The sequence below is a fragment of the Amblyomma mixtum genome, chromosome 8 (genome assembly GCF_055824585.1).
Source record: "Amblyomma mixtum isolate Tamu chromosome 8, ASM5582458v1, whole genome shotgun sequence".
Classification (NCBI taxonomy): Eukaryota; Metazoa; Arthropoda; class Arachnida; order Ixodida; family Ixodidae; genus Amblyomma; species Amblyomma mixtum.
In genome coordinates, this window is record NC_143019.1 from 123,202,295 (window position 1) to 123,228,759 (window position 26,465).

At 44.9% G+C, this 26,465-nt stretch overlaps 1 protein-coding gene across 1 annotated transcript in view; it reads right to left on the reverse strand.

Moving 5' to 3' along the window:
* LOC149334191 (transient receptor potential cation channel subfamily M member-like 2) overlaps window positions 1–26,465 on the reverse strand; it is a 94,906-nt gene that overhangs the window by 58,510 nt on the left and 9,931 nt on the right. The window contains exons 4-12 of the mRNA XM_089557883.1: window positions 20,671–20,889; window positions 17,429–17,606; window positions 15,117–15,327; window positions 13,700–13,856; window positions 12,808–12,904; window positions 12,625–12,746; window positions 7,643–7,827; window positions 7,193–7,225; window positions 5,084–5,336 (exon numbers count right to left, since the gene is read on the reverse strand). Coding sequence (XP_089414009.1) covers window positions 5,084–5,336; window positions 7,193–7,225; window positions 7,643–7,827; window positions 12,625–12,746; window positions 12,808–12,904; window positions 13,700–13,856; window positions 15,117–15,327; window positions 17,429–17,606; window positions 20,671–20,889 — 1,455 coding nt within the window. The remainder of the gene's footprint in view (window positions 1–5,083; window positions 5,337–7,192; window positions 7,226–7,642; window positions 7,828–12,624; window positions 12,747–12,807; window positions 12,905–13,699; window positions 13,857–15,116; window positions 15,328–17,428; window positions 17,607–20,670; window positions 20,890–26,465) is intronic.

Sequence of the window (26,465 nt, forward strand, 5' to 3'; positions counted from 1 at the left end):
CGAGGGTACCGAGCGCTGGTACCTCAGAACAACACTGCGCCCGTCCTTCATCGCCAAAAACAGGGCAGGCACATTGCGCCGATGTTAAACCGTGGAACAAGGCTGCTTGCCGCTTAGGTTGAACATGCGGATGATAAATGGAGACATCCCAGCTTCTTTTCGGAATGGTGAGGCTGGAGGAGCCACTGTAACCGCTACTGATGAGCTGCAAAGTACAGTGCCTAGAATATATTCTAGGCGCTATGTGCAAGGACTGGATTGTACACATCAGCACCTGCACTGCATGCCGCGCAACTGGTGTGTGCAGGCCAGAAAGCAGCACACTCATGGTGCTCATAAAGGTCTTCAAGATCGCAATAACTAGCTCGTCTACCATGTGGACCGGTTCCTGGTCTAGTGCCCGACCAGCAGTAGGCTCAGGACACTGGGTCCGCGTTGCCTGCTTCGTCGCTGGCGGTCAAGGCAAAACATTCCACTCGCCTTGTTCAAAGCGTGAACCAAATGCGAAGGTTTGGTTTGGTGAATGGGGTTTAACGTCCAAGAGCTACTCAGGCTATGAGAGACGCCGTATTCAAGGGCCCCGGAAATTTAGACCGCCTGGGGTTCGAAGGGATGGATATTTACTCTTTAAAATTAGCCAGAGGCCACTGGCATAGGAAGGGGTCCGTCACCGCGACCAAGTGCGTTCTCGATTATTCAGATTATTTGGGATTCAGATTAATGAGGGCTTTGAAGATTAATTCGCATTTTTAGGGTGCGCGCGCTGCTCCAATCAATGTTATGCCCCTAGGTTTCACAGTGTCCGGCGAGTGCGTTGGACGAAACATTGTTTTTAACAGCCGCCGTTGGTACCTTTTCTAAAGGAAACAGCGTCACCGAGCACTCGGTTTACTATTCGGTCACATCGCTCGAGCTGAAATGCAGAGCAATGATTGGCAAGAATGAAGGAGCATCTACACTACACCGATCGACCTTGTGCCGGTAATACTACGCTCTGGCGGAAGAGATCATGAGGGCTTGCCTAATACGTAGTGGCTGGCTAGTTGGTTGAACATACGTAAGACCAAAGCGCAGTAGCAGCGTTGACTAGTAAAAAAAAGTCGGCAGAGATATTTAAGAATGCTTACGTGTGAGAAGGCGTAGCCCGCTCGCTCACTTTGTGAACGCAGTCGCCGCGCGCTGCGGCGGGATGTAACTGGATGCATACGCAGCTGGCAATTCTACCTCTGCATGGCTCTACTTAGCCGGCGCCGCAATGCCGCCGCACCCCTTCTAACCTGCGCGCGAAATTCGTGAAGCCAGTCGCAGCCATACCGAGGCTCGCGCTCCGCCTGAAAGGTATGACGTGATAAGTAATATGTGAAAGCTCAAGTATGGCGAATACATCTGTCTGCGCTTAACATCCATAGATCTCTGGGAGTCGTCATACCACTACTGGCGTAGTGGTGCAGCGGTTAAGTGGTGCGCCATTGCACAGGGATGGGGTGGGGGGTTGTGCCACCGGTGGAACTTGTGCGATCCAAGTTGTTCCGAGCAACCTCGCGCGAACAACCATTAATTTAACCGCCAGCCCAGCTGCCAGGTTGCATGGGGACGCCATCTTTTATTGGTACCGTCAAGTGTTAAGGTTTTGAGAAAAGGAAAAGCGCATAACTGCCTCAATTTGTAGGTGGATGCCACCGCCTACACACAGCGCGATTAAGCTATTCAGTGACCCAGTGAGCCAGTTACACCTGCTCTCGCATTTACCCATCACAAGAATTGCTTAGACGCCAAAGGTTTTTTTTTAATATGTATAGCATAATTTTTCTTTTAGGTTTCTACGCTCGACGGCGCTACGATCTCATAACCCGAAGGAGTGATCCTTAGGGCTTCAAATATCTCCGAAAGCCACCTTTGCCTCCAAGGCGCTTTGCGGCAAAGGCTCGACACATGGCATGAAGATGAGTGCAGTGAGCCTTTGTATAGAAGGACATCATTATCTATGGCTTTTGCAGCGTCGGTGTCTTAGGGATATAACTGCTTTTTGCATTATATGAAAGAAGCCAACAGCCACAGAAACCAAGGGGCACAGGGGATTTTTTTTAAATTTATTTATTTATTTTGTGGTGTTGATCAATTTAGAATATTACTGAATATGTTATCGATTAAAGCTAATTGATTAGAAAAGCAGAAGAAAAAACAACCACTAGCCGCCGGTGCGATCCGAACCCACGACCTCCGAATTACGCGTCCGGTGCTCTACCTCTGAGCATCGGCGATGGCGGTCAAATCTGTTTTCGGGGGTATTTATGTTTACAAGTAACCTAACCTTGAGAGTGTTCACTAGGGCCACCCACGTTCATAAGCGGCGGACGTAGAACGTCCTGAGTTACCGCAGGTGTGACGTAGAACGTCATCGAACGGAGAAGGTGGAAGCTGCGTGAGAACCCTCTTATGCTTCCTATGGCGTCAAGGCTGCCAGAACCGAGGCCCTCGCGAAGAAATTAAGCAAACAAGGGAAGGGGAATGAGGGGCTCTTTATAAATATGAAAGAAGCCAACAGCCACAGAAACAAAGGGGCACAGGGGATTTTTTTAATTTATTTATTTATTTTGTGGTGTTGATCAATTTAGAATATTACTGAATATGTTATCGCTTAAAACGAATTGATTAGAAAAGCAGACGAAAAAACAACCACATGCCGCCGGTGGGATCCGAACCCACGACCTCCGAATTACGCGACCGGTGCTCTACCTCTGAGCTACGGCGACGGCTGTCAAATCTTCTGTTTTCGGGGGTATTTATGTTTACAAATAACCTAACCTTGAGAGTGTTCATCAGCGCCACCCACGTTCATAAGCGGCGGACGTAGAACGTCATGAGTTACCGCAGGTGTGACGTAGAACGTCATCGAACGGAGAGGGTGGAAGCTGCGTGAGAACCCTCTTATGCTTCCTATGGCGTCAAGGCTGCCAGAACCGAGGCCCTCGCTAAGCAATTAAGCAAACAAGGGAAGGGGAATGAGGGGCTCGTTATAAATATGAAAGAAGCCAACAGCCACAGAAACCAAGGGGCACAGGGGATTCCCCTTCCCTTGTTTGCTTAATTGCTTAGCGAGGGCCTCGGTTCTGGCAGCCTTGACGCCATAGGAAGCATAAGAGGGTTCTCACGCAGCTTCCACCCTCTCCGTTCGATGACGTTCTACGTCACACCTGCGGTAACTCAGGACGTTCTACGTCCGCCGCTTATGAACGTGGGTGGCGCTGATGAACACTCTCAAGGTTAGGTTACTTGTAAACATAAATACCCCCGAAAACAAGATTTGACAGCCGTCGCCGTAGCTCAGAGGTAGAGCACTGGACGCGTAATTCGGAGATCGTGGGTTCGGATCCCAGCGGCGGCATGTGGTTGTTTTTTCTTCTGCTTTTCTAATCAATTAGCTTTAAGCGATAACATATTCAGTAATATTCTAAATTGATCAACACCACAAAATAAATAAATAAATAAAAGAAATCCCCTGTGCCCCTTGGTTTCTGTGGCTGTTGGCTCCTTTCATATTTATAACGAGCCCCTCATCCCCTTCCCTTGTTTGCTTAATTGCTTAGCGAGGGCCCCGGTTCTGGCAGCCTTGACGCCTTAGAAAGCATAAGAGGGTTCTCACGCAGTTTCCACTCTCCCCGTTCGATGACGTTCTACGTCACACCTGCGGTAACTCAGGACGTTCTACGTCCGCCGCTTATGAACGTGGGTGGCGCTGATGAACACTCTCAAGGTTAGGTTACTTGTAAACATAAATACCCCCTAAAACAGAAGATTTAACAGCCGTCGCCGTAGCTCAGAGGTAGAGCACCGGACGCGTAATTCGGAGGTCGTGGGTTCGGATCCCACCGGCGGCATGTGGTTGTTTTTTCTTCTGCTTTTCTAATCAATTAGCTTTAAGCGATAACATGTTCAGTAATATTCTAAATTGATAAACACCGCAAAATAAATAAATAAATTTTAAAAATCCCCTGTGCCCCTTGATTTTTTCATAATTAAACGAGCCCCTCATACCCCTTCCCTTGTTTGCTTAATTGCTTAGCGAGGGCTTGGTTCTGGCAGCCTTGACGTCATAGGAAGCATAAGAGGGTTCTCACGCAGCTTCCACCCTCTCCGTTCCATGACGTTCTACGTCACACCTGCGGTAACTCAGGACGTTCTACGTCCGCCGCTTATGAACGTGGGTGGCGCTGATGAACACTCTCAAGGTTAGGTTACTTGTAAACATATATACCCCCGAAAACAGAAGATTTGACAGCCGTCGCCGTAACTCAGAGGTAGAGCACTGGACGCGTAATTCGGAGGTCGTGGGTTTGGATCCCACCGGCGGCATGTGGTTGTTTTTTCTTCTCCTTTTTTAATCAATTAGCTTTAAGCGATAACATATTCAGTAATATTCTAAATTGATCAACATCACAAAATGAATAATTAAATTAAAAAAATCCCCTGTGCCCCTTGGCCTTTTTGCATTATATGTTAATTTAGGTTTGGTTTCAAAACTGTGGCGTGTCCAAACTGCTGCGTGGCCCTTATTCACATCGCTGTTATTTTGCTTCTGCTCTCGCTCCGACGATATATTTGTTTAAAGTTTTCTTTCCTGGTGCTGGTCGCACTGCTAATTTCTGCTTTTGAACTATGCTTTTGCTTCTCACTTTGTCAACGCTTTCGCTTTCCTTCTTTTAGCCTCTATCATTACTAACTCATTTTGCTCACACTGGCGCTAGTTTCCCTCAAGCAACACTGAGTTCGGATTCCTCGGTGTCCTGTTCACCTTTTTTCAGGCACTTGGAGAAGCGCGTTTGGCTTCTACCATCATTAGTGTTTTTTTGTTCCTGCCTATCACGTGAGCCACGACTGGTATATATAATCGTGCTCTCCTCGCAATAAATTTATTGGTGGTTTCAGCGTTGGTTCTAACTTTTATCGCATTCTGAGTCGTCTATTTGTTCCGCCCCTCTTCACTTTGTGGTAATCAGGACAACGTTCACAGCTCCGTGCCAAGGCAAACCTAGATATGTCGCGCACACTTCCGGCTTTCAAAGGGGATTGGCAGTTGGCTTACCTTCAGCCACATGGGGACGCTGAAGAAGCCCCACGTGATATCACGAATGCTGATTCTTCCGAGGAAATGGTTCGTCAGCCACTTCTGGCAACAAGGGTGGGAGAGGAACTTGCGGTTTCGCGCCTCGGCGGCGATGTCTACGGCGGTTTTATACTTCCAGTCCATGCTCTGAACGCTGAGGATGTCGTAAGCGCGGCAGATGGAGTCCAGGTAGCATAAGTTGAGCACGCCATTGGCCAGCTGAGCAAAATGTCTGCAGGGAGATTTTCATTCCACAAAGGTTAAAACTGCGCCAAACACCACGCTTAGTTTTTCTTTTGCGTGTGCGCTTGCGCAGGGAAGGTGGTTTTAAGTGCGTGGCTGTGCCAATAATAAATAAGCAAAAGAACGGGGACTCGGTGCGTGCGTGCGGGCGTGCGCGTGCGCGTGCGTGTGTGTGTGTGTGTGTGCGTGCGCGTGTGTGCGTGTGTGTGTGAGCGCGCGCGCGTGTGTGTTTGTGTGTGTGCGTGTGCGTGTGCGTGCGTGCGTGCGGGGCGGTACGTGACCAGGCAAAAGGAACATGGCACTTGCTTGCTCGTTTCCAGCAATTCCTGCTTGATAGTGCCCTCGTTGACATATACGGTCAGTTTCTCGTAGGTCATAGACACAAGCAGCGCCAGATGGATCGGTTGGTCGCAGTTTTTCCAGAGCACTTCGGCCGTCTTACGTCGGTTGGAAAACGCCGCCCAGAGGGTGAGGATTACGAGGGCTTTTCTCTCGGCTGAGGCGGCATCCTGAATGCGGAATTCATGGGAACAATAAGAAGGTACTAGTGGCAAGGAGAGTGCAATCCTACAACTGGTGCCTAATTCCTAAAACAAAAAAAAAATATTTCGCATGGGAACTGCACATTCCCACAGCTTGTCATAAGTGTTCCTCCGTGTGTAACTTTTGTAGAAGGCGCATAGACATAGAGCATTATTCCGATACATAGGTCTAATACGTAGCTTAGGTTCTTCAGTAAGGTCTTCGCAGCAGTAGGTGAAAAAATACTAGCTTTGTGTAAATATTTCTCCTTAGTGTCATGCAAGCTGCAGTAATCTCGAGGACTGCACTGTAAACCAAAGAATAAATTGTCGAGACAACGAAAGCATTTTTTGCTGCAGATGTAGTACACGCCACCATTGATAAACCATGAATTAAAACGGAAAGCTTCCGGTTGATAAAGCAGTAAGTTTTTGAGGTAGTGTCTTGCTTGAGATCAAGTTTTTCTTCCACAGAAACAAGTGAATGGTATAAATTGCAAGCCAAAGTAATATAAAAAAATCTTGAAACTTTATGAGGACTGTACGTCTTTGTCTACGAGGTAGTACTTAAGTCGAAAGCCACTAATATGTTCTAGAACTGATTCTTTACTGTGCACTGACATTTTTCGATGTTAGTTAACTGCTACCGCGATAGCCTGATAGCATGCCTTAAGCAGGGCAATTTTTTTTACCTGTATATACATTCCCATTGCAGTGTTCATTGACAGCTCGTCCGGTCGATGAAGTCACGCAGACCGGTCGTCGTCTCTATTAGCCAGTTCAGGTCCACCTCGATAAGTTCTTCCAATCTTGGACAACTGCAATTATGAAGGCTTTTTAATGAAACCCGCAAGACTCTCCACATTTTCGGTGACACAGATTTTAAGTCAGTTCCCCTCACAACACACAAAATACGTCATAATAAAAAATGCGGCATACAGACCTCTGAACACCTTAGTTGTATCTTCTCGGTTTAAGCCGCCTTGCACAATATTGCGGCACGTTCAGGCATGATGCCCACACTTTTCGGCATTTGTTGTCAATGAGTCCATAGTATTTTGGACACCCCCTTTCTATAAATCACAGTACAAGGCATATGAGCCATGCAGCTAACCTTATCTACAGGTTTTTGTAGGCAAATATATTACATGCACAAAGAAGGAATGAAATCAGGGCTTCCTTCGACGGCACTAGTAGACTACACCACCAATAATCTTGAGTCTCTGCGGCCGGCACTTTAAGGTTTTAAGAACACAGATTTTCCTATTACTCAAGAATACGTTTAATGAAACAAATTAATAATGCGACCGTTACCAGCCTTCACAAGCCATGAACCACGTTTGAGGACATGGAGTGGCTGCAGCGTCGCTGGGAAATACAAATGATCCTCGCTCAAATATGCGCATATAGATGAAGTTGGGGGTATACAAAAATACACACCTCAATTTCGCGCTTCTTTATAGGTACGCCACCATCACAATGATAGAACATGCATGTGACTTAGGGATATTATTTCGAACAGACCTGGCAAGCTTTTTCGCTACAACAGCGTGTTTCGTATATATGTATAATGATCGACATGGATAAGTGGACAGCGAATGGAGTTAGAATTATAGACGAACACTGGGGGGGGGTGGGGGGGGGGTGGGGGCAGCAACCGCTGCAGGAGCAATATGCGGGGTAAATAAAGCAATCATTAAATTTTTCAGCATCACAAAGTAAAAAAATTGACTTCGCGACAATCTAACCAGCCAGACGTGTACGCTTACCAAGCTATGCCCGAGAGCTCCTCCCAGCAAACTGAACGGAAGAACTCTTCGTGCTGTATTTTTGCGAAGAGCTGCCGAAGTCGTTTTGGGGCCAAGTACTTATGATCTGGAAGCCCCGGTTGAGAAAGATATGTAGAAACTCTTCTCGCTTCGGCCTGAGCAAGGCGTACTCAAATTCTTCGCGGTCGACCTGTGAGAGACAAAACGTGACCGTGTTAGCAGAACTTTAGCACAGACGGTGAGACATTCAGGATCGATGAGACCACGCAGTATAACTTGAGTCTCGATTCTATCGGTGCGATTATTGCTCAAAAGATATATTGGCTGCAGAGCGCGAAGTGTGGCTGCCGTTAGTGTTGTTTTCTCTCGGTAAAAATAGAGCGAGACACCATGTCATTTGGAGCCTCCGCTGCCCACATGGTATTCCGCTAGAAAAAAAAATGGTTTTTGCTCTTCGTGGAGCGTCGATGAAAGCGTAACGAAACTCTAAGTGGTGATAGAAGCGCGCTTCAGCCTAGACAGAGTCCAGCCTATATTTTCTTTGATCGCTTCTCGCATCACAGCGTTTATTGCCACCAATTCGTGTAAAAGTGGCACAAACCAGCACAATCGGTGTAACGAGCAAGCAACTAATTCTTATCACAGGTCCTAATGCTTTATGTATTCGGAGCTATTAATTTACCGATGTCTCTATAATTAGCCCACGATTCCACGGTGCAAGCATCCGACAGGTATTCTTATCAACCGTTCACATACCAGCCAAGCTTATCAACAGATAGCTGGCAGCGCTGGCACTCATACTACATTGCTAGACAAAGCCATCATAGAGTAGACAAGTATCTATATGCGTGACACTGAGAAAGCAAAGAAGGCGCCAGCCATGGAGCACAGGTCTCCCCCAGCTAGTTGAATTCGGCCTTGGAAAAGTGGCACAATGAAATCATACTGCTGTGGCACCACAAGGACAGGGACAGAGACAGTGACCACGACACAAGTGCTTACTAAGAACTGACAAAATTTATTAACTCGACCAATTCTCAACCCTTTTGCACAATGAAAAACTTTTAAAAGCAGGCGGGTTGCTGACCTAAGCTTCACGCTGAAGCAGGAGACTCAACGTGGTAAGCTGGTTGGTTGGTTGTGGGGTTTAGCGTCCGAAACCGATCCAGGCTAGGAGAAACGCCGTAGTGAAGGGCTCCAGAAATTTCGACCACCTGCGGTTTTTTAACGTGCACTGAAATTGCACAGTACACGGGCCTTTATCTTTTCGCCTCTGTCGAAGTGCGACAGCAGCGGCCGGGATCGAACCCGCGTCTTCAAGGTCAGCAGCCGAAAGCCAAAACCACTGAACCACCCCGGCGGCTCAGCGTGGGTAAGCTGTGTATGCTTTACCGGCCATAATTCGCCGGAAATGAGACGAGAAATCTCGAGTTTTGAAGGTTACCTCATCTTGCTGCACAACGTAGCGGGCGCTTAGCACATAGTAACAATTTAGCGTTCGGAGTGGAGGAACGCTGGACATACTGAACCGAAATCTCGGCCACTTATTTAGCATAGATTCAAGCCATTCTCAATGATTATATAAGTCGTAAAGGAAGCCCAGTGCTTCGTCCAAAACGAAGCCGAATTTTCGTTCATCATAAATGCGACGCACCTGAGAGAAGTGATATCAACACTGTGGGGTTTAGCGTCTTGAATCGAGATTTGTGCTCCGTACGCCCGTAGTGCAAGGACGCCGTAGTGCAAGACTGTGACCAACTTAGATAAACTGGGGTTCATTGACGTGTGCTGACATCTCACACAAACAGAAGTTTCTCGCGTCTAGCCTAAAGTCTAGTCTAGCCTACGAGGAATTACGGGCTCACAGGCCGAGAGTTTAGAATCAGTAGCCAAACGCCGCGGCCACTGAACCACCCCGGTGGGTGCTGTTTTAGAGAGAGTGTGTTGTGTATTCAGTGAAAGTCTTCAGTCTTCGCAATAGTTCCTTCTGAGCACAGCCAGGGCAACTGCGCTGTTCCTGTGTTAATATTTTTAAGGCGAAAGCCTTTAACGCCTCATCTTTGTCGACCGAAGGTTTTCAGCAGAAGGTTGTCAGCACAGGTGTCACGGTTTTCGCTTGGCCGAAACGGTTATGACGTCAGAAGTGCGCGGGATTCGCAGTAATGAGGTTGATGATGATGATGTAGCCAAGTCTTCGTAACGGGCGGGGCTAGCAAAGGTGCCCTGGCTGGATACATACATACATAAAAACAATAACATTATCAAACGCTGAGCCGAAAATACACAAAAAAATACCGACTAAACAGTATCAATGAAAAGAGTTCTAGTGTAAACAGTTTTAGTTTCGCACCAGCGTCCACCACTTAGTCAATCGGCCCTTCGTCGCTGCAACTGCCACATGGTTTGCTGCAACCGTTGTGCAGCGCTCGTTCGAAGAGCGGAAACCCAGCGCCTCTGGAAGCGTAGTGCCCTCGAGCGGTAGCGTTGGCAGCTTCTCGTAGATGTGCTCCGTTGTTTCTTCGTGCGCTCCGCATGCCCCACACAGGGTGCATTCGACTGTAGTGTCGAAGCGCTCTCGATACGTAAGCGTTGGCATGGCACCCGCGCGTGCTTCAAGCAACAGGCGGCTGCCAGCACTACTGTCGTAGAGGTTCTCGACGCAGATGTCCTGCTTGGCTGCCCGGTACACTTCCAGCATCGACTTCCCCTCTATGGCAGCCCTCCACGCCTCTCGCTTCTGCGCACGCACTTGGGCCTCAACTGCCTTGGCCAATTTCCTCGCGCTGTAGGCTTGTACTTAATTGCTGAAGAAGCCGAACTTGCGAAGAAGGTGTTGGAGTCGCTCTCTCATGTAGTCCGCAGGCAGTTTTGGCTGCCATAGTCAAAGACTCTGCGCGTTGACCTATTTTTGTGCATCAGGTTGCCCGACGCCCCTCTTGGAGCAGGCGAGAACTAATAAAATGGTTGTCTTCAGCTCCGACAAGGGGCGTAAGGCGTCCGTGTGTGTCCACATAACATACCTAGAGGCCGGATTTTTAGGCACTAAAAAGCACGTTTTAGGCGCCATAAATAGGCGGCTAAAACTGCATTTTAGGCACCTAACGGAGAAAAATAGGCACTATAAACATTAACAAAAGTGCACACAGTTCCGAACTTCAGCGCGCAATATTTGCATAAAATAAAACAAAAACACAGCAGGAATGGTTTGGTTTGGTTTATTGGGGCTTAGCGTCCCGAAGCAACTGAGGCTATGGGGGACGCCGTAGTGAAGGGCTCCGGAAATTTCGACCGCCTGGGGTTCTTTAAAGTGCACTGACATCGCACAGAACACGGGCCTCTGGAATTTCGCCTTCATCGAAATTCGGCTGCCGCGGCCGGGATCGAACCCGCGTCTTTCGGGTCAGCAGCCGAGCGCCGTAACCACTGAGCCACCGCGGCGGGGCACAGCAGGAACGATTTGGGACCTTAAGCAAGATGCGAACATTAGGAGCCGTTTTTTTTAAGGCTGTCGCGCAACTTTTCGCACAATACACATGCTTCAGCAGAGCAAAAGGGACGGTTACCAACCCTTTTAAAACACTTTGGTATACCTCGAAACAAACAATTCGCTTGTCCTGGACAAAAGTAGAAACAATGAACACCTTAACAGGAGGCCATGTATTTAGAAATTGATAGAAACATTGTCAATTCAAAGCATCTGACAAATGAGTTCAGTCTTCGTTCACACAGGAATTGAACTTATTTATTGCAGGCATCACGATGCTTCAACATTAATAAATATGTTGTCATTTGTGTAAATAGTTTGTGGCTTCACGTGTCCGGAGCCGCGAGACTATCAAATGTTGCTTGCCATTAGAAGGGTCTGGAAACCATAAAAACGAGGTGCTAGAAAATGTTACACACTGTGCTGCTTGATGCGGAACATGCCGAAAAGAATCATAGTTCTGCTCTGGCCTACTTAAATCCACGAGGATCCACTGTAAAATAAACATCATCCATCTAGAAATCACTTTTAAAGCTATGGAAGCAGTAGCAGACAAGCACCATCTGGGGCACAAGAAACGAAAATAAGGCAGGTTAGCCAGGTGGAAATTTTAATCAATTAAACTGTTTCCAGCAGGTTTATGAAACATTTTGCATTTGGTTTCAATTGGAACAAACTGGGAATTATTTGGACGAACCTATAACTTACTCCGTATGCTTTCCGAAATGTGGTGCCATCTGGTACCACTTTAACAGCCAAAATCATTAACAAGCTTCCACGATAAAATGGCATAAAATAGGAAAAAGGTTGCTTCGATATTTTCGGCTGACGTGGTCGGTATTGTATACACAGCCGGCGGAGGTGCAGTGTTCATCACAGCCAACTGACGAGGTCATCTAATGTTGCCACGTGTGTGTTCTACTCAAAACCGCAATGAATTCGAAAGGAAACAGAATCTGAAAGCAAACCCACAGCGTATTTCAGGCCCCTTTTCTCTAAAATAGTGCATTTTGAGGCACCGACGTCGGAAATAGGCATTTATAGGCACTGACACCCAAAATAGGCATTTATAGGCACTATAAAAAGAGTATTAAGCATATTGTCAACACCTAATTCGTGCTCATATGTAAAAATGGTGCGCCTACGAAGCGTTGAAAAAAATAGGCATTTGCCTAAAATCCGGTCTCTACTTATTACTGCGAACAGAGCCATGGATACAACCTAACTCATCGAAGCAGAGAGAGAGTCGTGCTAAAGAAGCAGTCAAAGTTGGCAGTCAAAGTGGGGAGTTGTAATGTGTAGTCAGAGTGTATAGTCAAAAAAAGCAGTAGTACAGCACAGCCTCGCAGTCAATGCCAAATAGTGCTCCAGGAAAGGCTTTCGCCTTGCACCACTTCAGAGAGCCAAAGTGCCCCCTGAATTTTTTAAATCATGATTAATGCATATCGATGAATTTGCAGAAAATTTTCGTTCCTAATGAGATTGTTCATGCATCGTACTCACCAGGTACAGCTGAGCGAAATCCTTCGAAAACACTTTTGTCATGGTCACGTGTGGACAATTCCAATCTAAGGTCAGCATCAAATCCTTCTTCATTTGATGAGCTTGGTGGTGCCTCACTTGAGCTGAAAAAAAACCATTAGAATAAATATTAACACAGATGCAAGATTTGTTGCAGGCACTTACATTTGAAGACGGCTTCCAGCAGGATTTCGTCAAGATGCTTGAGGTTATTTCGGTGATGGTGGATGTTGATCACCGTGAAATACATCTGCTCTTGAGTCTGCGGAGACAATAGAATTGTGATACCTTTCTAAACTGTCTCTTAAGTTCCTGCTCTTTCTAAATCAAGCAGATGGGAAAGATATCAGACGCCTAGCTTCTTCGCTGCTTGCTGGCCAAGTTTTCGCAACCAGTGTTGAAAGCCAGAAAGTAAAAATAGCGACATAGAAGAACAAAGCTCACAGTTAATAGGATTAAGCCAAGTGGATTTTGTAAGGCTATCGACATTCACTATAATTTTCCATGCATATCATTTAGGGGAATCAGGATCGACGAGCGAGAATTCTCGACAGTCTGGCTCAATAGAACAGTACACGCTGCGTAAAGCTCTACAGCAAACTTCCTCTCTTCCATCCACTTTCATTATATGAACATCTAGCCGATCATTCTAGACATCCTTAGGCTTCTGTTCCATCACGCCTTCAGATAATTATACGCTTAATTTTTTCGGCATATGCTACTAATTTCCTGCTTTTTATTAAAATAGGCATACATGTGTTTTGGGAAGATAAAAGTACAAGAAAAGTGGCTGACTTCCCGCTGAACTGGCTCTGGTGAGGTTAATGCTCTCATTCAATATTGCGTGCAACTTTATAAACCAGTTGAAAAACAGCACCATCTATAAAAGATAGTACTCAAGATGCGTTCTAATCGGTCAGAGATTTAAATGATTCTTGACCCACATCCCGTGGACACTATTCTAACTGTTACGAATCTGACGCATTAAACAAAACGGCGAAAGCGATCTTGACTCTATCTTAATTGTGAGGGAATAGAGTCATCCAGGCGTTCTTACCTGGCATGCTAGTCGTAGGCACTCGATAATTCTGTCTTTGAACACGTTCCTTGAGAGCGCATTGTCACGAAACTTCGGGAACATTTGGCAAATCCTCGAGCTTATTTCGGGCTTCAAGACGGTCTCAATGAATTCTGGATCCCAGAGGGTTGACCCACTGCAGGGTGGAAAGAAAGCAGAAAATACATGTAGCAAATTTAGTAAGTGCTAACGCACAGATTTCAAACACCCGCAAAATTTAGCACTCCTCCTGGATGAGGCACTAAGAGAGGATAAAGAACCAAACTCATTCCGTCCCCCCCCCCCCCCCCCCCCAACTACGCCCACTGCAATGCAGGCTGAAAGCGGTCACACGACTACACCGCTATTTCATAACACTTAATACTCCACGTCCACATGCCAATCATTCTTGTTAACTTGCAGGTGAGGGCGTTATTTTTTGTTCTAATGACGTCGATACGACAAAATCAGTCACGCTGATGAGAGTATCATTTACCATAGGCCCTGTGGGACTGAAGCAATGAGTGGTATATTCTGGTATTTTGTTTCAGAGCTGTGAAAGTTTCCAACATCCTGTTTCCCAGAGCCGCATCACGTTTTGATGCAGGGCCCATAAACGACGATGTAGTTCATTTGTTAGTGTGCTTCTCAAATGCCGTGCACATCTGCACGCAGCAGAATTACTTTTTTGATGAAAAACTCCTACTGCACAGATCAACCATCATCTTAGAAATGGCCGCGCGTCCCTTGGCACGCGATATCGGCAGTAAATTTAGGATTGCCTAAAGACCCGGCGCTATCATTTGCGATAACATGTAGAAACAACACTCCATGATTAGGTGACATGCATATTCTTCATTGATTGTGTTCTTGAGAAAGAAGCTATTCGAAACCATGACTGCGAAGGAGTTCTGGCTGCGTTGCACACCTTTATATTGTACTGCTCAGTGTGTAGTTAGCAAAAGATGAGTTTCACTTGTGTCACATTCCGGCTTGAGCGCACGGCCAGCCTTTTTTTCTCACTGACCATAATTATTGTCTCTTCCTTGAATTTCGTGTTAGCAGTGCGCATAATTTATTCGCCATCAGCACTTTAGCATGAGATGTAGTGTAAAAGAACCACAAAAATATGATTTCAAATATCCGCAAAAAACACCCTACTGTCATTCAGACTTCAACCATGGAAAATGTGGCAAAAAAAAAACACTTGCATTTCCTTACAACGAGCCACCTCCCTGAACAAAAAGCGTTTTAGTGGCGACCACGCCATAGCAACAATATTTAAAGAAAAAAATGAACACGCATCTTCAGACACGCTTCTCACTGTGCTATTTCTATGCGTACGGCGTGAATAAATTTTCTGCTTAAAATTTTAGCATATTTTTCCTACAGCCGGGGGCTGTGGAAGAAGCCTCACCGCCTGTCGATCTCGTTGTAGGCGAGCGCCAGGAGGTCGGCCACTCCCCCGCTGCCTTGGATGACGAGGACGGGCAGCTGCTTCTTGAGGTGCTCGAGGACCATCTTGTTGCAACCGGTGCCCCCCTGGCACACGATGGCGATAAGCGGGATCTCGGCCGAGTAGAGGAGGGGGTGCACAGGAGCCTCGGCACCACCTTGGTTTCCGAGCGCTGTCGGCCAGACAAGAATGTGTATTGGTCAGATGTTTTGGAGAATCCCCCAAGGTGGAGTAGATTTGTAATAAGGGACTAGTAAAGGAGGGACCAGGACGAATTTTTCTTTAACTGTGAAGTTTCTGAGAAAGCTGTATAGCTTTCCTTTGTAGCCGTATGGCTGCGCTTGGGTGGATGTCATTGAGTAATTACTCGCTTACTACAAATCTACTCCACCTTGGGGGAGTCCTCTAAACAATTGACCAACACTGTTCCCACTTCGAGTTATTGATCAATTCGCGCTTGTCCTATCATAAGCTTTGCCGTCACTGTCAGCTCAACTGGTCGAGTGACTGCTCCGGTGAAGCGGTGGTCCCAGGTTCAAACCTCAGACCAGGACGAATTTTTCTTTAACTGCGAAGTTTCTGAGAAAGCTGTATAGCTTTCCTTTGTAGCCGTATGGCTGCGCTCAGGTGGATGCCAATGAGTAATTACTCTCTTATTAAGAATGTGTATTGCAGTGAAATACGACTTGAACGAATTTTCGGAAACATTACGGGAAGTGAAAGGTCGCTCTTTACGCAGAAATGAGTCCAGTGGAGCTCATTTTCATGAACTCATGAAATTGTCAGGCACTCAAATTGTTTTCATGTGACAGCATTTTGGTTGCCTCACAATAATTCTCGGCTTCTCTCAACAAATTCTCTGATTGGTAGCGATGATTTTGAAAACCTAAGCGCTCCGAGAAGTTTGAACTTGCCCCACTCAAAAAACTGCAAAGCACCCCCAAAATTTCGGAAGTAGGCCCCCCTCAAAAATTTGATTAAGGTGTATTAGTGGGTGGATTAAAGTGAATTAGCTGGTAAGATTAGTGTAGACCCAAATCATAGTCTAATGAAAGGTACTCGAACATTCTAGGTAATGGCTTATGCAAGGGCAATGGAAGCAGCTCCTACCAGAGTTATGGAGGGAAAATCGCCAGAACATTAGACACTCAATTTTGACACCATAGCTGGCAACGTAAACGATATCGCCTTTTCTACTTCAAGAATCTAGTTAAGAAGGCTCTAAGTTTTTTAAGAGCATTTATTTCACATCAGTGAACATTAAACCTGTGCGTCGCGTAGTCGGTTTTAAGAACATTCGGTTACTATGTGCTCAAATTTGGCCTTATATATTGTCACCAATGCTTAGTAACGAAAGTGAGATTATACGGAAAGAGCGACCAGAACAGGTGGTACCGGGATACAAAAGAACCGCCTGGTGGTGTTTTATCATGTTCGACTGTCTCTGACGGACCCGAGATGACATTTTGTTACTGATGTGCGGAATTTCCTGTTTTCGAATTACTTTACCATAAATTTTTATCTAGACCATTACGCTTCTGGGAACGTGTAGAAATGAAGCATGGTGAAGGAGCGTATTTGCAGCAGAAAGCTACCTGGCCTCACTCATAATGCTTCCAAATCTCCGGACGAGTGCCGACAGCGGAGGAATTTTCTATGACTACACTGCTTTTCATTCGGTACGCGCAGATATCAAAATTTTCGATTATTTTACTGCTGCGAACAGATGCAAATAGTTCCGGCCGGATGCTTTTACCATACTTACGCCAGGTGTAGAAAACATTGAAGCTAGCCATATGACGACGCACAGAGTGTGCTTATTAAAAATGTGTATGACAGACGGGGCGTACCCGTGTGTACCAAACGCTCTAGGACAGCCAGAGGTATAAACATTCTGCAGGAGGAGTCCTCGTCTTGTGAATAGTTGCCGCGTGTTTTTTTCCCTCCCATGGAAGATTCCACCTCAGTTATCAAAGCACATACAAACAACTTGCGGCAGTTGTTGCAGTGCACCATGCTATTGGTTACTCACTGGGGCTCTAAATATGACGACGGAATCAATTGCAATGCTATGAAATCTACATTCGAAACTGCCTCCCTTGCAGCTGATGGCAGTAACAAAGCAAAGAATATAGTGGTATGCTACAAAAAACAATTTTTAGCCGCTGCTTCAAGAAACAGTGGGCAATAAAGGTTAATTTTACAGCTCTCCTAACACACAGTTTTCGTTGTGCGCCGTTAAGTTTTTTTTTCTTGAATGGAGAAACACTGACTGTTTTCGTCATCCGCTGTCATGGACAGATGCTGTTCAAGTTTCAGCATGAAGTAGTTGAGGCCAGTCTTGTTGATCGTGTCGTCTTTTACGATGATGAAGTGCGTATGGTCTGGATTCAGGTCAAACCTATTTTCTTCGGGACGACTTCCACTGTTTGTGATGTAGATAGCTCCCTCCTGCGGAAACAATTCACAAAATAATTTATCACTTCACTACTATTGTGCCGCTGAGGACACCAATGGACGTAAGGTATTCTATTAATTGGAAGAAAACAATGGATAAAAAAAGCCATCCGCTACTGGATCTAGAAAAAACTAACTGTTCAGCGCATTGAGAATTCGCCCGAATTACATGTCGCCAAGTAAACTTTTCTGCATGCTTTGTGCATCTAAGGGCACCGCCTGCTGGTTTTGGTTGTGTTTCATTCAACAGGACGTAACTGTTGCGCTAGCAGCAGCGGCCTCAGTCCGCCGGCGACTAAGGCATGCAGCCGAGCTTAGCTCCAGCTTCCCGTCGTTGCCACAGACTGGACTGTTCCGCTCTACCGACAGGTACATAACGCCCACCGGGAATAGACCGAACATACACTGCTTACACCCGTCTAACGTTATTTCTGATGACGTCTCACCTAAAAGTAAGTCTGACCCTCTATCGCAGTGCAACAACAGTCCGAAGCACTATTATTGCGGAGTTCTTACTGCAGCACATACCAGTGATCAACATATTCTTTGCAACGCAGAGAGAGTTGCTGGTTGCTGTGGAAATCGCGCTAAGCGGTAAAAAAAAGACGTGAATACAGACGGACGAAGCACATGCTTTCAACTTGTTTATTGTAAAAGATGTGGCACTTTTATACGCAACAAGATGACATGAAAGAGTGTAGTTGAGAGTACGCGCTTTCTCCACCGGAGTTCACGTCTTTCTGTACAACTTAGTGTGATTTCCTCAGCACCACACACCAATCAGCCCCCCCCCCCCCTCTTGTCTTGCCTCATGTTGTTTGCCGCATATAAATTCATTAAAACAGGGGTACAATACATGTTTTTTTTTATTGTGAAATTTCAATACGGTATGTTTTGCCTGCTACCAGCCCTGACTACAGGAGATTAGCACATACCTATGATATGGCGCAACAGATCTACATACAGTGTTGTTAAGACAAGAAGAAAAGGAAAACAAGAGGCTCCGCGGTAGAATATTAAGCATCAGCAAAATGCACATGAAGAAAAAACACTGGTTCAAAAATCATGCGCGGAAAGCTAAATGAAATAAAACCTTGAGAAAGCCATAAAGAATGAAATACTGAGGGAAAAGGCTTGGCAGAAAGATTGTGACTACACTGTGTCACTGAGTACAATTCTTTGCGTTACGCCGGTATTCGTTAATCGTTTTCCTGAATCCTGAAGTGAGCAACGCAGTTAAGAAGACATGCTACAGACCAATTTAACCATGTGGTCTTCGGTAAAAGGAGCTATGAAAGGCCATTTTAATTACTCCATTAAGAGGACCGCGGTACTGGCATCTCTCTCCTGTAATGACGCTGGCAGAAGCACCTTGTAAGTCTCGACAAAACTGCATTGTCATTATCATAGTGAATGTTTTGGACGCCACAAGGCGAAGGCGCGTTCATTTTAGAGAAAAATGCTGCTTAACGCTCTAATTCTCAGCGTGTGAGCTGTGGCAGTGTAAAATGCGAATATGTTTAAAATGCGTGAATATGTAACATGCTTCTAGAAACGGCGCTTAACATATTTATTGAAGCACGATCAAAATGACAGGTGCCAGCGATTCAGGACGTGCACTGAGCATTCACGCAAAAGATAATCATAAAAGGAAAATATCATGAACTTCAGTGCTTGCAGTGTTGTATATAGAGGGCCCTTAACTTTCGTGTAAAACCGCCGTTGACCTCATTCTTCCACTCGAAAGAAAATTGTGAAACATCGAGGTGAACTCTATTGCATGCCGTGGAAGTATCTTTTTCCGAAAGTCTCTTTTCCTGCACAAATCCGAAGAAGGGGCAGAAAAATCTGCTGTTATCTTGTTCGTCTTCCGGTGGGGTGTTTTTTTGTGAACTTCATATGGAAAACTTCACTAGGGTAACCTGAAGTAAAGATTGAAAAGTTTGAGAAGGTGACTGGCCGTAAAACTGATACTGGTCATACGTCTGGTTGGAATTATCAAAGCTTTTAGCACAGCGATGCACGTTCCGCTGCCATGATCCGTTAACGTTGTACCCAGCTGTGCTTTCAAGGTGTTTGCAGGAGTTTGCATCATGGATAGATCCTGTTCAGCCGCTGCTACCGCCGGAGCTGTGGTGCAGTCACCTTTCCGGCCAACGGTACATTAACGGCAGTCTTAGAATATAGCCAAGCACATTTCAACGGCTAATGCAGGAGCGCATAAAGCTCAACCTGCACAAGAAAACAGGTGCCTGTGTTGTATACGCGCTATTGTGACGCAGAATGAAAGAAAAAAATTGCGAGGATACTTTGGCAACTAAAGTGTTCAGAGGCGAAAGCCGAGGACACTATGCCGTGGCGACTTCCGGTGGATGTAACGTCATACCGTTCCCGTGGCTATAGCGAAACCCAAATTATACATCTTTCGGGAATAGTAAGTGTTACTTACGCTTAATTACACATTTTCCCGTCTAATTTGACACAAATCCGGCGTTTTTCCGACCATTCTGTGACATTTTTCACTATGCCGTGACGACTTCCGGTGGATGTGACGTCACACCGTTCCCATGGCTGTATCGACGTCTGCGTTATTTAGTCGCAATTTTGACATTTTTTACTATAGTTAATTAAGTAATTAACCACTGTAAATAAACCAATTAACTAAACGAATGCTCCATCTCAGTTCATTTTTTTCTCATCTATTTGAATCATAACCATCCATTCGTTTTCTCCTATCTTTTTTATTTCCCGAGTTAACACGCTGCCAAAGGTGTGGCACCCTCTGCTAACAGGACGAGAGTATGAACCATTAAAGGCTTTCGCCTTAAAAAACGGAAGAGATTACGACAGCCTTGAGGCTTGAATAAACCACTAGAAACACTTTTGCACTGCCAAAGACTAGAAACATTTCTCTGTAAGGTCTGCGCGTTTCACATGGATTTAATAAGAAAGGATACCTGCATTTTATTTTTACGTTGTGTCAGCCGGCCAAAATGAGTAAACACTGAAGAACAGCTTTTCTGCCGATCTGGTCATTTGCTTTTAAAATCGTGCTTACTTTGCTGGCCTCAAACTTGTCTGCGCACGTGAGGAGGTCTTCCCGCACAATGCCCAGGAGGCAGAGGGGCGGCAGCTTGACGAAGTCGGTGTGCGGGTGTCGGTGGCAGCGCATAATGAGCCTCTGAACCAGCTCCTCGCTCACCCACGACCCGATGTCCTTCGCAATGCCCGTGTTGATGCCGTTCGTCAATATCCACATTGCCGTCGTGTTGGCCGCCTGGAGGGGTGCATGTCTAGATTGAAACTTCTGTACGCTTCCCTATTTTGTGAGCGTTATATTAGAAATTGTAATAAGGGTGCAATTAATCACTGACACCAACCCGCCCGGCCGCGGCGGCTGAATTTCGATAGAGACGAAATTCTCGAAGCCCGTGTACTGTGCGATGTCAGTGCACGTTAAAGAAACCCAGGTGGTCGAAATTTCCGGAGCCCTTCACTATAGCGTCCCTCATAGGCAGAGTCCCTTCGGTAAGTTCAACCCCCATAAACCAAACCAAACATCCACCCGAGCGCAGCCAAATGGCTACAAAGGAAAGCTATGCAGCAGTAATTACTCCATTATTACAAATCTACAACACCTTGGGGGATACCCCCAAACATTTGACCTAAGTTAGAAAGTGTATTGAATTGAATTGAATTGAATTTATTTTTCCAGAACAACTGGAAGGATTTCCAGGCAAAAAGCTGCTTTCGCAGCTTGACTGGGCCCGGAAAACCGTTACATACAGTGGCTTAGACTTTTAAGGTGATTGAAATAAACATAAACAAGATACAACAAAAGGAGAACAAAAGTACACACTATTTGAATACAAACAATAAAATACACTTACAATGAACTATACATACATTAAAGCAGAGTACACACATCAAGTTGTATAAAATGATCAAAAATTTTAGAACATAGTGCATCTAGAGAATCAGAAATACATAATGAGTGCAAGAAAACAAAAACATCACATATCAACAAAATACCGTCGCAATTTTTTGAATCTGAAATCTGTGGTATGTTTATATTTGTTAAGTACATGCGGAAGATTGTGTTGCAGTGTTTGTTTATAATTAGTCCTAAAATGAGGAACAAACCAAGTATCCGTGCTGCGGGTATTAGCTGAGGTATGTTTAGTTTTTAAGGACGCTGTTTCTGTAATAAAGGCCTTGTAAGAACTATTAGAAAAATAAAACAAACGTAACATCCGGAAGTCGTACATGTGGTCAATGCTGATGATGTGATATAATGGAAAGAGAATGTTTGTTGGGGATAAGTAGTGTACATTTGCGATGTGACGAAGGGCTTTCTTTTGGAGGCGCAGAATCATCGCGATATTTGCTTTCGTAGTGGTTGCCCATATTAAACTGCAATAATTAATATGAGATTCGAAGAGTGCATAATAAATTTGTCGCTTAACCTTTGAGGGTAGCAGCGTGCGGCATCGTGACAGTGCTCCTGTTGTCGCAGCGAGCTTTTTACAGATGTTATAAACCTGCGTATCCCAGCTAAGATTAGCTGAGAAAACTACTCCCAGAATTTTATGCTCATGCACAATTTCAATCTCATTATCAGCATATGTAATTGCGTGTTGAATTTTAAGTGGTTTATTTTTTACCCGGAAGATAATTGCTTTTGTTTTTGCTGCATTAATATTTATCTTGTTGCTCTGCGACCAGAGCAAGAGCTTGTCAAGCATATCATTGCATTTTAATACTAATTTGGGTACACTTTGGCCAGAAAATAACACTGTGCTGTCATCTGCATATATTATGAACTTCGCCGTTTGGTCCAGCGTAACAATATCATTTATATATAAATTAAATAATAAAGGCCCCAAAACACTTCCTTGTGGTACGCCATGAGTAACTGTTAAAAAGTTTGACTGTTCTCTATCGACGCATACGCACTGTTTTCTACTACTGAGATATGATCGAAACAGTTCCAGTGGTATGCCCCGAATTCCGTAGAGTGAAAGCTTATGCAGTAGTATATCATGATTAAGACAATCAAAAGCTTTCGTGAAGTCAATAAATAAACCTAAAGTATAATTGTTATTTTCTATATTTTCTAGTATATTTTCTTTCAGAGTCAATAAGGCTGTCTCGGTTGATCTATTTTTCCGAAATCCATGTTGAGCATTGGTTAGCACATTATGCTTATCTAGAAAAAGAATTACTCGATCATAGATTAATTTCTCTAGCCCCTTTGAAAATATTGGGAGGACAGATATTGGCCTGTAATTTGAAACCAAATTTTTATCGCCTCCTTTATGAACTGCAGTTAATCTAGCTTTCTTCATGGCAATTGGAAATATGCCCGTTTCAAGGACCAAGTTATAGATATGAGTAGAACAGGAAGAATATGCTCCAAAACATATTTAACAGGCTTTACTTGGATATTGTCTACATCTAATGCTGCACTGTTATTCAAATGCATAAATTTTGTGTAGACCTCTGATTCATTAGTTGGGTGCAAAAACAAACTTTCAGGAACACTATGAATAGCCATATCCAAACTTACTGGGTTATTTTCTCTTGGTACAGATTTGATAAAATGTTCATTAAAATGTTCCGCGAGTGCCTTTCCAGTCAATTCGGAGTTGTTAAAAGTTAATCTGTTTGGCTCTGTGTTCTTCGTTCCGCGACCTAAGACCTTGTTTACTACTTTCCAAACGATATTCGGGCTTTTTCGCGCGATATCAGTGAATAATTCCTGGAAGTAGACTTTCTTGGCCCGCCTCAATTCGGCATTCAACCTGTTTCTGGCTGCTTTAAAACTGTCTAGGTCGGCAGGTGAGCGCGTACGCAGAAAAGCATGATAAAGAGCATTCTTCTTTGTGATCGCGCCTAGGTGAGCCCTTGTGACCCACGGTTTCCTTATCTTTTTTGGTTGCTTAAAGCTCCTAAATGGAAAGTGTTTTATGTATATCTGCACGAAGATTTCAATGAATGCGGTATAGGCAACACTTGGATCTCTAATGTGAAGTATGAACGACCAATCATAAATGGCGACATCATGTTTGAATGACTGCAAAGCCAGGTCTGTTATGTACTGAAATGCAATCGGGCAAGAAGCCTCAGTTTTAGCTCTTGTTTCTGAGTTGTAGACCATAAAGACCGGACAGTGGTCACTAATATCTGATGTAATAGTACCAGCGTCGGAAATGACCGTCTCTATGTTCGTTATCAGTAAATCAAGTACAGACGTACTAGATGTCGTGACGCGAGTTGGTGTTTCAATTACATTTGTGAAACCAGAGCTATGAAGCGTTGTGATAAGGTCATTTGCAGTAGTATTATGTTGAGAAATGTTAATATTAAAATCACCCCCGCAAATTAGTCTCAGGTTATTAACAAGCATGTAGTCAAGAAGTATGTCAAAGAAGGAAAGAAAATTCGAAACATTGCCGTCCGGGGGCCGGTACACAACTGTAACCGCTTCCTGCTTACATTTCAAAGTTAATATTTCAAAATCATTGCATGACTTTGAAAACTCTGGAACTATCTCGTAGTCATGGGCAGAATCAACATATATAGCAACGCCACCGCCGCGTTTACCAAACCGATTGATAAAAAAGTTTCTATAACCTTCCAGGCAAAGCATATTACAGTGCTCATAGTACCAAGTTTCTGTCAACATTATTATCTTAAACTTGAAATTAAATTCATCTAGAAAACTACTAATATATTCATCCTTGTTACAAGCAGAACGCGTATTGATATGTAAAACAGGGTTTTGTATGGATAGGTCAAGTTTTATGTTTTGTGGAACCGCAAACTCGTGATAGCGCATTTTCGATAGACGCGGTATCGTTGCTCTCCTCTAAACGTAGCCTAGCAGATCTTTTCAAGGTCCTTTTCATTTTCTATTTGCAGAGCATCAGTGCCGTCTGCCCGCTTTGCGAAAATCTTTCCATTAACCGACCAGACCGACTTCCATTGATGCTCCCGTTTCCTTTTGGCAGCCAGGCCAAGCAAACGTTTCAAAACTGGGCAAAGGTGTTCATTCACATATATAGGGTCTCTTCCTTCAAGTCCTACATCGGTGTTTGTGAGGCGCATTTTCTTTGCTTTTCTGAGCGTTTCATCGCGTTTCGCTCGTGATTTGAACTGGACTAGAATGTTTGGTGTTTTTCCTTGTCGGGCGGGTAAACGATGACAACTCTCTATGTCAGCTTCAGAAATAGGCTCACTGATAGCCTTCCCAAGTTCGGAAACTATCTCCAGAACACTTTCACTCTCTTTCTGTTCTACACCCTGGATTTCAATGTTTGCCTTTCGCGAGTACATCTCTAGACGAACAAGGCGTTTCTCTAGTTCTACAGTGTTTAGCTCGAGGGTCCCACATTTGGAACGAAGCATTTCATTTTCTTCTTCTAGCTTAGAGTTTTTTTCAATTTCATTGTCCAGTTTTTTCTGGAGCTCCTCGAGTGTTTCGTTCGCATATGTAAGGGCTTTGTTTGTCTCGATCTGCTCAGCTCGTATTTCCCGAATTTCATTCCTTAGACTCCGCTCAACTGATTCTTTCATTGTCTTCATTTCTTGTCGGAGCTCCTCTTTAAGCTTGACAAATTCTGCTCGCAAATCATCTTTCACTTTAGCCAGCTCTTTCGACATCTTTGAACAACAACAGATTTCAACTTGTTTTCAACTTGGCAGTGGGGACGACGTAGATAATTAAACAAACAGCAGCAGTACGCTGTAAGCACTAACCTGCAACAGGGCAGAAGAGCGGGGTTTAGCCGATGTGAATTCACGTCGTCGCCACTGCCATGTGAAGCTGGGGGCGGTGACGGCTTGGCTTTATAGGTTTCTTCTCGTCGCTCGATGCGATGCGCAGATAGCCAGTGGCACGGACGATGACGCTTTGCTGTCGATGTGAAGGAAACAGCTTGATTCCGATGCTCCACGCTATGTCGTCGTTGCAGCTCTTGCAATCGTTAGCGAAGCGATCTGCAACAGGGCAGAAGAGCGGGGTTTAGCCGATGTGAATTCACGTCGTCGCCACTGCCATGTGAAGCTGGGGGCGGTGACGGCTTGGCTTTATAGGTTTCTTCTCGTCGCTCGATGCGATGCGCAGATAGCCAGTGGCACGGACGATGACGCTTTGCTGTCGATGTGAAGGAAACAGCTTGATTCCGATGCTCCACGCTATGTCGTCGTTGCAGCTCTTGCAATCGTTAGCGAAGCGATCTGCAACAGGGCAGAAGAGCGGGGTTTAGCCGATGTGAATTCACGTCGTCGCCACTGCCATTGGGTAGCTGTACGTACCAATCAAAACGAAATGCACTTTAACCAAAGTGTTTAGATTTTCTACTAAGCCTCCAGAAGCTAACAGATAGCAGTCAGCAACGCGTGACAACAAAACCCCTAATTTTATTTAATATTTATTTACTACAAGTACCTACACCAGCGATGGGACATTACTTCAGGGAAAATGTTCACAAACACAAAGGTAAAAAGGACAGCGGGAACACAAGAACAAAATAAGCAATTATAGTAACTAAACCGGAGCATCAGACAGTTTTTAGTTCTCGAATGAAAGGCGCGGTTTACATGGATTTTCGGAAAGACGAAAAATTCCCAACTTTAAAGCCTTAGCGCTGGTGTTGTCATTAAAAAAAAACGCCTTGACATGAGACGCGTATGTAAAAATCATGCCTATGTAAAGAAAAAAACCACAGATGTGTTCGGGCATGCACAGCAGCATAGTATCACGGACGGAAATTTAGACGGGCATGGTGCCTGCTGCATACATTGGTATACGCAACTGTAGCGCGTAAACATTTAGGCCTGTAGTAGCGC